At 36.5% G+C, this 12,350-nt stretch overlaps 1 protein-coding gene across 1 annotated transcript in view; it reads right to left on the reverse strand.

Annotated features, from left to right (window-relative positions):
* MSH4 (mutS homolog 4) overlaps window positions 1-12,350 on the reverse strand; it is a gene marked incomplete at its 3' end in the record, with an annotated part of 97,235 nt that overhangs the window by 50,993 nt on the left and 33,892 nt on the right. The window contains exons 7-8 of the mRNA XM_081307548.1: window positions 2,026-2,100; window positions 357-421 (exon numbers count right to left, since the gene is read on the reverse strand). Of these exons, the coding sequence (XP_081163674.1) occupies window positions 357-421; window positions 2,026-2,100 (140 nt within the window). The remainder of the gene's footprint in view (window positions 1-356; window positions 422-2,025; window positions 2,101-12,350) is intronic.

Consider the following 12,350-nt stretch of genomic DNA (forward strand, 5'->3'; position numbering starts at 1 on the left):
GTCTCTAAATAAAATACAAAATAGGGCTGGAGATGTGGCTCAGTGGTAGAGTGCACCTGAGTTCAATACCTGGTATTCCTTCCTCCCCCCCGCCCGCCAAAAAAAAAAAAAATCACTCATGGATTTTAATCTCTCATACAATTCTACCTGCCAGTTGCATAAATAATGTGTTGTTACCCTATTTTTATATACATAATATGAAATATATAGCTCGAATTTTAATGAATAGTTTAAAGTTTCTGTTAACCAAAACTCAAGTAACTATTCTATCGACTACAATTGGAATCTTTAAAATAAGTTATGATCAGGAAGAAAAGAATAATCTTATATTTTATTAACAGTTGAATGACAAAAACCTCTTGTCTTCCAAGGAACCATAGTAAGCTCTTAATAAAGGTGTGTTACAGTTCTTCAGAGTAATCTATTAAAGAGTAAAATAAAGAATAGTTAAAGATAACAAATTATGACATTATTCAAATACAGCATTTTATATTTGTTTAATACTTTATAGTTTACCAAGTGCTTTCTTGCTTTCTAATTTTCATGCACCCCAAAAATATTTTAGGTATGTAGGTGAGGACAGATTTTTCCTTCCAAAAAGAGCACATAGTTAATGAGTGTCATCCATTGTTTCACCTTCATGACTTCTATTTTTCTTATCTCCTAATTGTTAAGATTTAACAACATATAGTGGTAGGTAGTAATATAGCTCTGTTGTACATTTAGAGTTCTCAACATATAATTACAAAATTTGGATTATAAATACATTAAACTAGAAAAGTGCTTGGTATGTTTGTAAATAAAACAATTTCTCTATTATTAAGTGGCAAAAGTAGGAATTTTGTTTTGCTTAATGAAAATTATGAGTGCTTACTAATTGAATAAACAGAAATGAGGAGAATACCTCCTTAACCTGATCTTTATCTATTTTAGTTTGATATAAGGCAATGGCAAAAACATTTTTCTTTTGCTTCAGAAAAGAAAAATAATATATACATACTGATAAAAACTAGAAAGTTCATAGAAACATAAAGGAAAATTAAATCACTCATAATTATATCTCTTCTAAAGATACTCTAAATATTACAATATATTTCCTATCAGAAATCAAAACTTAAACACCATTGTATGTTCCTTCTCCCCACAGTTAATACTACATATAAGTATTAGAGATTTTTTTCATTCCAAAAAATTTAATAATTTATATTCCACCCTGTGGGAAACAAATAGTCTAATTATTTGAGTATTATTCCACGTATAATTTCACACTAATACAAATAATGTTGACCATCCTTGGATGTAAATCTTGGTCAACATTTGTTAATTTTTTTCAAACAGATTTGTAGGCATAGTATTGCAAGATCAAAAGATATATGTTACGAATGTTTCCTATAAAGTAGGTACAATTTGTACTGATACAAGCTATTTAAGAAGTTTTCTATCTCATTGGTCTCTCATTTTTCCAAAATAATCATACCATGAATGGAAAGGCTAACAAACTTTTTTCCTGTTTAAATTAGTTTAAAACATTAAATATAATGTATGGTGGTAGACTGGATCTTGTACCAAGAAAAAAATTCTATAAAGAATATGGTTAAAAATTTGATAAAATGTAAATATGGGGTATACACTGTATAATAGTATTATATCAACATTAAATATTCTGATTTTGATAATTATATTGTCATTATATAAGAGAACATCCTTTTGTGTAGAAGATACACAAGCTAGTATTTAGGTACTTCAACTTACTTTCAAATGGTTCAGTGAAAGTTATTAATAAACACATGTGTGTGAGTGTGCATGTGCAATTTGTATTAAGAAAAGATATGCAAATTTGTTAAACAATCATGTAATTTCTCTAAGTTTAACTTTTTTCCTAAACACAAGTTGAAAAAATAAATGCCTAATATGTTATACAATTAATATACACACATGTAAATGAGGAGCTTTTTACTGTCATGTATAACTGATTAGAATATATATGTATATGCACATACACACATATACACACACGTAAATTACCTTTAAAGGTTCCACAAGTTCCAAGGTATGCTTTAGATATATTAAATTTGTTATTTTTGATTCAGCTGCATTAACCTGTTAAGATAAAAATCTAAATGTGGAACCATAAATATTTAATGCAAGAATGGGTTTTTCTCTTGAATATTTTAGCAGTCTATTCAGGATGTCAGTCTAGAAAATAATTAGAAGTTACTGACATACCATAATAAGCCAAGCAGACTAGTCTCCTGGAAATTGACAATGGGAGGAGTTTACTTCATTGTGCCTAATTTTCATTTCTATTTCAACATCTGAGCTAAACTTAAATTGTAATAACAAAAGTAGATATAGTTTAAACCTGAGTGGCACCAAGAGACTAAGCTTAATTTTTAAAAAGCACCAAGAATATATGTGGATAGATGGTATTTTGAAACTGAATCTGAACCTCCCAGATAGGTATAGAACAACACAAATTCCCACCACATATTCCTGTTTAGACAAATAAAATCATTTTCATAATTCTAGTGGTCCAAATTGGTTATAATTTTCCAAAATACAATAATATCAACATTCTAAATTTTGTAAATAAAGTTTATGTGAATGAAATTACAGTCTTTACAAATGAGTAGTAGTACCGACCTAGGAAAATGAGGATGTTGTTGTGCATGGACTAATTTATCAATATTGATAGAAACAGAGTTTTAGGATATCCCAGTTATAACACAATGTACTTGACATTGAGCTGTTTCCTTTTGAGGTCCCCTGGCCTATATCTTCACTGCACAATATCTGAGCCCTTCTATGACCATCTGGCCCAATTTAGAAGATACCATAATGAAGTCATCAGACCAAAAAGCAGTTCATACTATCTTATGAAGAATCTCTGAAAATAACAGGACAATTAATTCTAAATAAAATTCACCACAAAGAAGACAACTATTTTTCCTATCACCAAATGTAAATAATTCCAAAAACAGCCAACCTTCCCCTGAAGAAGATCAAGGTGGAAGGATTAACGCACTGAATATAAACTTATAATAAATTAAGAAACAGAGAGACCAAAGAAACAGAATAAAAAGTCTAGACACAGACACAAGCATATATTGGTACTTGATTTATGGTAAGGCTGACTGCAGAAGAATAGGAAAAAGACAATCTTTTCCATAAATGATGATAATACAATTCTGAATCTATATGGGAAGAAAGAAACATGGACCTTTCTTCACCCCACCAATATAAAAATTAATTCCAATGCACTGTAAATCTAAATGTAAAAAGTAAAACAATAAAACATCTGGACTATAACAAAAGAATATATATATGACTTTGGATGTTCTAAGTTTTATGGAATTTTGTAATTGATAATTTGGCATCCATTAATCACTTAGTAAAGCTAACAGCCAAAGTTGTGTACATCTTCCCTGTTGTCTGGCTTTTGTAGGTACCAAAAAATCATATTATAAACCCTATAATCACAAACCTTAACATCTGAGTTTTGCTTTCTGCCAAACAGAAAACATTCCTACCTAACTAACAACTTCCTGGTACTATAGTAATAAAAGACTTTCCTATGCTTTTCCTTTGCTCTTCCCATCTCTTAACAGACCTGGTACTTCCTAGTGTGAACCTGCCCTCTCCTCTTGGGAATTATAAATAATAAAACTCTTTCAGTGTCATTAACTTCTCCATGTTGCTATTTAGTCACCTCCATAAATAAAAATCCATGAGTGTTTTAGTTAACTTTTTTTTCACTGTTGTGACTAAGGACTGACAATGTAGAGGAGAAAAGTTTACTTGAGGGCTCACAGTTTCAGAGGTCTCAATCCATAGACAGCAGGCTACATTCCTCAGGGCTCGAGGTGAGGCAAAACGTCATGGCGAAAGAGTATGGTGGAGGTACGCAGCTCACATGATGATCAGATGGTAGACTCCACTTGCCAGATACAAATATATACTCCAAAGCCATGTCCCCAATGCCCTATCTCCTCCAGCCACACCTCACCTGCCTTCAATTACCACTCCATTAATCCCATCAGGTGATTAATTCAATGATTGGGTTAAGGTTTTCATGACCCTTTCATTTCTCCTCTGAACCCTTCTGCATTGTGTCACATGTAAGCTTTTGGGGGACACTTCACATACAAACAATAACAATGGGTAAAAGCATGATATTAGAATAGGTAAATATTTCTTAAGTAGTACGCAGCAAGGATAAACTATAAAGAAAAAACACTGATGTATCCAGACATTTAAATTAAGCACTTCTTTTTTTTGGTATTGAATTTTTATTTTGTACATATACATGTGGTTAACAAAGATTTTATTAAAAAATTCATGAGCTTCATGTCTTGATTTTTTTATGTATGATTACATAATTTTTACCTAGTGTCACTAAGGTTTTTTTTTTCACTTTGAACTACAATCTGGAAAGATTCTGATGTGGTATTTTGGGATCTTTCAGATTTGATTGTAATGATGTTGGCAGAAAACTTTTATGATGTTGAGATATGTTCCTGTTATCCCTAGTTTTTCTAGTGTTTTGAACATGTATAGGTGCTGTATTTTATTGAATGCTTTTTCTGCATCAATTGAGATGATCATATGATTCTTATCTTTCAGGCTATTGATGTGATGAATTACGTTTACTGATTTCTATTTTTTATTTTTTTTTATTGGTTGTTCACAACATTACAAAGCTCTTGACAAATCATATTTCATACATTAGAATCAAGTGGGTTATGAAATCCCATTTTTACCCCAAATACAGATTGCAGAATCACATCGCTTACACATCACATTTTTACATACTGCCATATTAGTGACTGTTGTATTCTGCTACCTTTCCTATCCTCTACTATCCCCCCTCCCCTCCCCTCCCATCTTCTCTCTCTACCCCATCTACTGTAATTCATTTCCCTCCATGTTTGTTATCCCATTCCCCTCATAACCTCTTATATGTAATTTTGTATAACAATGAGGGTCTCCCTCCATTTCCATGTGATTTCCCTTTTTTTCTCCCTTTCCCTCCCACCTCATGTCTCTGTTTAATGTTAATCTTTTCTTCCTGCTCTTCCTCCCTGTTCTGTTCTTAGTTGCTCTCATTATATCAAAGAAGACATTTGGAATTTGTTTTTTAGGGATTGGCTAGCTTCACTAAGCATAATCTGCTCTAGTGCCATCCATTTCCCTGCAAATTCCGTGATTTTGTCATTTTTTAGTGCTGCGTAATACTCCATGGTGTATAAATGCCACATTTTTTTTTATCCATTCATCTATTGAAGGGCATCTGGGTTGATTCCACAGTCTAGCAATTGTGAATTGTGCTGCTATAAACATCGATGTGGCAGTATCCCTGTAGTGTGCTCTTTTAAGGTCTTCAGGAAATAGTCCGAGAAGGGCAATAGCTGGGTCAAATGGTGGTTCCATTCCCAGCTTTCCCAGGAATCTCCATACTGCTTTCCAAATTGGCCGCATCCATTTGCAGTCCCACTAGCAGTGTACAAGTGTACCCTTTTCCCCACATCCTCGCCAGCACTCATTGTTGTTTCACTTCATCATGGCTGCCAATCTTACTGGGGTGAGGTGGTATCTTAGGGTGGTTTTGATTTGCATTTCCTTGACTGCTAGAGATGGTGAGCATTTTTTCATGTACTTGTTGATTGATTGTATGTCCTCCTCTGTGAAGTGTTTGTTCATGTCCTTGGCCCATTTGTTGATTGGGTTATTTGTTTTCTTATTGTCTAATTTTTTGAGTTCTTTGTATACTCTGGATATTAGGGTTCTATCTGAAGTGTGAGGAGTAAAAATTTGTTCCCAGGATGTAGGCTCCCTATTTACCTCTCTTATTGTTTCTCTTGCTGAGAAAAAACTTTTCAGTTTAAGAAAGTCCCATTTGTTGATTCTTGTTATTAACTCTTGTGCTATGGGTGTCCTATTAAGGAATTTTGAGCCCGTCCCCACAATCTGTAGATAGGAGCCAACTTTTTCTTCTATCAGACGGAGAGTCTCTGATTTGATATCTAGGTCCTTGATCCACTTTGAGTTGACTTTTGTGCATGGTGAGAGAAAGGGATTCAGTTTCATTTTGTTGCATATGGATTTCCAGTTTTCCCAACACCATTTGTTGAAGATGCTATCCTTTCTCCATTGCATGTTTTTAGATCCTTTATCAAATATAAGATAGTTGTAGCTTTGTGGATTAGTCTCTGTGTCCTCTATTCTGTACCATTGGTCCACCCGCCTGTTCTGGTACCAGTACCATGCTGTTTTTATTACTATTGCTCTGTAATATAGTTTGAAATCTGGTATCGCTATACCACCTGATTCACACTTCCTGCTTAGAATTGTTTTTGCTATTCTGGGTCTTTTATTTTTCCATATGAATTTCACGATTGCTTTATCTCTTTCTACAAGAAATGCCATTGGGATTTTGATTGGCATTGCATTAAACCTATAGAGAACTTTTGGTAATATCGCCATTTTGATGATGTTAGTTCTGCCTATCCATGAACAAGGTATATTTTTCTATCTTCTAAGATCCTCTTCTATTTCTTTCTTTAGGGTTCTGTAGTTTTCATTGTATAGGTCTTTCACCTCTTTTGTTAGGTTGATTCCCAAGTATTTTATTTTTTTTTTCTGAGGATATTGTGAATGGAGTGTTTTTCCTCATTTCCGTTTCAGAAGTTTTGTCGCTGATATACAGAAATGCCTTTGATTTATGTGTGTTGATTTTATATCCTGCCACTTTGCTGAATTCATTTATTAGTTCTAGTAGTTTTTTTGTAGACCCTTTTGGGTCTTCTAGGTATAGAACAATGTCATCCGCAAATAGTGATAATTTAAGTTCTTCTTTTCCTATTTTTATGCCTTTAATTTCTTTCGTCTGTCTAATTGCTCTGGCCAGTGTTTCGAGAACTATATTGAATAGAAGTGGTGACAGAAGGCATCCCTGTCTTGTTCCAGATTTTAGAGGGAATGCCTTCAATTTTTCTCCATTCAGAATGATGCTAGCCTGAGGCTTAGCATAGATAGCTTTTACAATGTCGAGGTAAGTTCCTGTTATCCCTAGTTTTTCTAATGTTTTGAACATAAAGGGATGCTGTACTTTGTCAAATGCTTTTTCTGCGTCTATCGAGATGATCATATGGTTCTTATCTTTAAGTCTATTGATGTGGTGAATAACATTTATTGATTTCCGTATATTGAACCATCCTTGCATCCCAGGGATGAATCCTACTTGATCATGGTGCACAATTTTTTGATGTGCCTTTGTATCCGATTCGCCAGAATTTTATTGAGGATTTTTGCATCTAGGTTCATTAGAGATATTGGTCTGTAGTTTTCTTTCTTTGAGGTGTCTTTGTCTGGTTTCGGAATCAGGGTGATGTTGGCCTCATAGAATGAATTTGGAAGAGCTCCCTCTTTTTCTATTTCCTGAAATAACTTGAAAAGTATTGGTATTAATTCTTCTTTAAAGGTTTTGTAAAACTCCGCTGTATACCCATCCGGTCCTGGGCTTTTCTTGGTTGGAAGTCTTTTGATTGCTTCTTCTATTTCATCTATTGGTATTGGTCTGTTTAAGTTGTGAGTTTCCTCCTGACTCAGTCTGGGCAAATCATATGACTTAAGGAATTTATCGATGTCTTCACTATCTTCTATTTTATTGGAATATAGGTTTTCAAAATAATTTCTAATTGTTTTCTGTATTTCTGAAGCGTCTGTTGTAATATTGTCTTTTTCATCCCGTATGTTAGTAATTTGAGTTCTCTCTCTTCTTCTCTTCATTAGTATGGCTAGGGGTCTGTCGATCTTATTTATTTTTTCGAAGAACCAACTTTTAGTTTTGTTAATTTTTTCAATAGTTTCTTTTGTTTCAATTTCATTGATTTCTGCTCTGATTTTAATTAATTCTTGCCTTCTGCTACATTTGTTATTGTTTTGCTCTTCCTTTTCTAGGGCTTTGAGATGAAGTGTGAGCTCATTTATTTGTTGGTTTTTCCTTTTTTTGAGGAATGACCTCCAGGCGATGAATTTCCCTCTTAAAACTGCTTTCATTGTGTCCCATAGATTCCGATATGTTGTGTCTGTATTTTCATTTATCTCTAAGAATTTTTTGATTTCCTCCTTTATGTCTTCTGTAACCCATTGATCATTCAGTAACGTATTGTTCATTGTCCATGTGATGTAGGATTTTTCCTTCCTTCTTTTATCATTGATATCCAGTTTCATTCCATTATGATCTGATAAAGTGCATGGTATTATCTCAACCCCTTTATATTTACTGAGGGTTGCCCTATGGCATAATATATGATCTATTTTTGAGAAGGTTCCATGTGCTGCTGAGAAAAAAGTATATCCACTTGATGATGTTTGATATATTCTATATATGTCAGTTAAGTCTAGGTTATTGATTGTGATATTGAGATCAATAGTTTCTTTATTCAACTTTCGTTTGGAGTATCTGTCCAATGGTGAGAGAGGTGTGTTGAAGTCACCCATGATTATTGTGTTGTGGTCTATTTGATTCTTGAACTTGAGGAGAGTTTGTTTTATGAACGTCGCAGCGCCATTATTTGGTGCATAAATATTGATAATTGTTATGTCTTGTTGGTGAATGGTTCCTTTTAACAGTATATAATGTCCTTCCTTATCCCTTTTGATTAACTTAGTCTTGAAGTCGATTTTATTCGCTATGAGGATGGCCACCCCTGCTTGCTTACGAGGACCGTGTGCGTGGTATATTCTTTCCCAACCTTTTACCTTGAGCCTGTGTATGTCTTTTCCTATCAGACGTGTCTCCTGGAGGCAGCATATTGTTGGATTTGTTTTTTTTAATCCATGTTACCAGCCTATGTGGCTTTATTGGAAAGTTTAAGCCATTAACATTTAGAGTTACTATTGATATATGGTTTGTACTTCCTGCCATGTTTGATTATTTATCTCTTTTTTTTTTCTAATATAGTTTGTTTCTCCATGATTAGCTTTCCCCCCGTCCTCTGTCTTTACCGAGGCACTTCCCGTTGATGGTTTTGGTTATTGTTTTTCATTTCTTCCTCGTGTAGAGTTTTGCTCAAGACGCTTTGCAATGCTGGTTTTCTGGCTACAAATTCTTTTAGCTTTTGTTTATCATGAAAGATTTTTATTTTGTTGTTGTATCTGAAGCTTAATTTTGCTGGATACAGAATTCTTGGTTGGCATCCATTGTCTTTCAGTGTTTGAAATACATTGTTCCAAGATCTTCTCGCTTTCAGCTTCTGTGATGAAAAATCCGTTGTCAACCTTATTGGTTTACCCCTAAATGTAATCTGCCTCTTTTCTCTTGCAGCTTTTAATATTTTCTCTTTGTTCTGTATATTCGATAGCTTCATAACAATGTGTCTTGGCGTTGGTCTACTGTGATTTTGTGTGCTCGGTGTCCTGTATGCGTCTACAATTTGTATATCTGTTTCCTTTTTTATTTCTGGAAAGTTTTCTGTAATTATTTCATTCAGCAAGTTACTCATTCCCTTGGCATGAATCTCTGTGCCTTCCTCTATCCCGATGACTCGTAAGTTTGGTTTTTTTAAGTTATCCCAAATCTCTTGGATGTTTTTCTCGTGATTTTTTACCAGCCTATCTGAGTTGGCTAAACTCTTTTCAAGATGATATATTTTGTCTTTATTATCTGACGTTCTGGCTTCTACTTGCTCCACTCTGTTAGTGATACTCTCGATTGAGTTTTTAATTTGGTTTATCGTTTCCTTCATTTCTAGAATTATTGTTTGATTTTTTTTATAATCTGTATCTCCTGATAAAGATGCTTAACTTCTTCTTTTATCTGTTTATGTAATTCATTTTCAATGTGATCTTTAAGGTTCCTTTCCATCTGTTTAAGGTGTTCCTTGAGTTCTTTATATGGCCATTTTTCTGATGACTCCAGGTCCTCCTGAATATTTAGGCTGTCTTTCATTGTTTGTACTCCTTTTCTTCCTTGCTTTTTTATGCTCATGATACTTCTTGTTCTGTTTGACTGCTGAGTTACTGTTTACTCTTATAAATTTATTTGATGCTTGGGTGGAGAGGTATTAGAAGGGAAGGGAAGAAGTCACTAAAGAGAGTGAGTGTAGGCAGGTAGAATTCAAGAAAGGGGGAATAAGAAAATTGAAAAGAAATGAAAAGACAAAAGAAAAAAAGTGAAATGAAAGAAAGAAAAAAACAAAAAAAATTTAAAACAAACAAAAAAATTATAATGATAATAAAAAATGGAAATTGAAGTTTAAAAAATAATAGTAATAATAATAGAATAAAAAGAATTTAAAAAATTGAAACCATTAATAAGAAAGTTAAAGAACAACAACAACATCAACTACAAAAAGTGAGAATAAAATAAAAAAATACTAATAATAATCATTAAATAATAATAATAATAATAATAAATGCAGTCATAGAGCTCGATTAACTTCTCTTCCAGTAGGTGGAGCTATGCCCACTGGGCCAGGCTTCTCCTCTTGATAGATGGGAACCAATCACTGTGCCTCAGCTCATCTTCCCAGACTGTGTGGGTCTCCAGTCCTGAGTGCCTAGGTCCTTCTCTTGTGGTTCCTCAATCCAGGTCCCACTCACCTGTGACGCTTACCACAATACTGGCTACACGCCGGGTCTGCTGCTCCTGGGAGCCCTGTTTTCATGGATGCCTGGGCACACCCTTTCTGTTTGCCTCCCTCGGACCCTAAGTTTGTAGGGCTTGGGGCTGAGGACCCCCAGCGAATTTGTTTGCCCTCAGGTAGCAACTCCCCTGGTAGCTGGTGCAAGGGACCTCTGTTGTCAGCCCTGGTGGGAGCGATAGCCGGGGGTTCTGCGCCGCTAGTCCCACGTCACTCCTGATTCCCTGGGTCTGGCTATGGTGCTCAGTTGGCTTTTACCTCTGTGAGATCAGGTGGGCCGACTAGTTATTTCAGCGGGATCGTTAGTGCTGAGTCACGAGAAGCAGGCGAACCGGGGCTTAAATGCAGCAGATTCGTGCTCAGTGTGTGTTTTCTGAGGGGCCCAAAGTGTACGCCCTAGCTCCACATCAGCTCAGCATTGCCTAGTGATCCTGAGCAAACAGTCTTTAGATAATTTACAGCTCCCTATGCCCGCGCAGTTGAAGAGGTCAGAGACTTGATCTCTCCGCGCCTGCCGCCATGTTAGACCTCCTCAATGATATTCATGTTACCCTTACAGTTTCCTGGCATAAGCAAGATCTTGGGGTTATACAAACTGCTGCTTCTGTTTCCAGTCCAGTTTTCTAGAACTGAAACCCTGCTGCCGTCGCCTCCACCTCTGGGCCGCGCTCTTGGGCGCCGCGCTTGTCCGCGACCTTAGCAGCACCACCGCGGCCTCCACTGCTCCTCGGCCCGGTGCCTAGCTCCCAGGGCCCAAGCGGCTACCGCCGCGGCTCTCCAGCCCCCTCCTCCGGAGCACGGGTCCCCTCGCAGGGGGATGCCGAACGACCGCAGAGCAGGCTCTGCCCCAAGGTGCAGCAGGGAACAGGCAACCGAGGCACTTGAGGCCGTGGTCCAGCCTTTGGAGGACAGGGCTCGGCACGCAGCCCAGTTCCAGTCTCTAGATGCGGCAGCTGGACCGTGTAGACAGGGCCATCAAGACAGCATGCAGAAAGCAAATGGCGGCTCCCGCGGAGTGGATTTTCGGCCCCGAAACCACAGCCCAGCCAACAATTCCAATCCACTAACTCTCCCTGTATAGACAATATTCAAAAAAAAAAAGGCGGGGTGTACTGAGCTTTCTTTGCCTCAGGTACTTACAATCCACTGCTGATTACCCATTCAGCTTCTCTGCCGGGAGCGAAGTGAAAGAGGAAGCAAATGGGTGCAAAGCGCCTGCGGCTCTGAGCAGGAAAGCGTCCGGGAGCCAAGCGTCTCTTTTTCAATCTCTTTGTTTTTTCTGGTGCTTGGCCGGGTGGTCCACTACAGATTAATGGTGAAAGGAGCTCTAACAAGCTGCGCAAAGTCTCGATTAAAGCCGCTGTTCTGAGCACCAGGCTCAGCACTTCAGCAACCCCCGTACGCAGCGGCCATCTTTTTCTAAATTAAGCACTTCTATTCACTACTAAGCCAGGATTGGTTTGCCAACAGTCAACTTTGAGAAACTAGAATTTAAAGGCAGATAATTTATTTGAAATGTAATTCCAGCAAGAATAGACAATGCAGGGGGAGTAAGACAAGGAAAGGAATGATAGCAGTGTAGAATGCATTAATGATCAGGTTACCAATGCAGCTAAGTCCTGCTGGAGATTTATGAGGGATGCTTTATGGCAAGTTTCAGGATCTAGTCCAGAGATAAGGAAAAGGGTGTATTCGTTCACCAAT

This window comes from Spermophilus citellus (genome assembly GCF_964194105.1).
Source record: "Spermophilus citellus genome assembly, chromosome: 9".
Classification (NCBI taxonomy): Eukaryota; Metazoa; Chordata; class Mammalia; order Rodentia; family Sciuridae; genus Spermophilus; species Spermophilus citellus.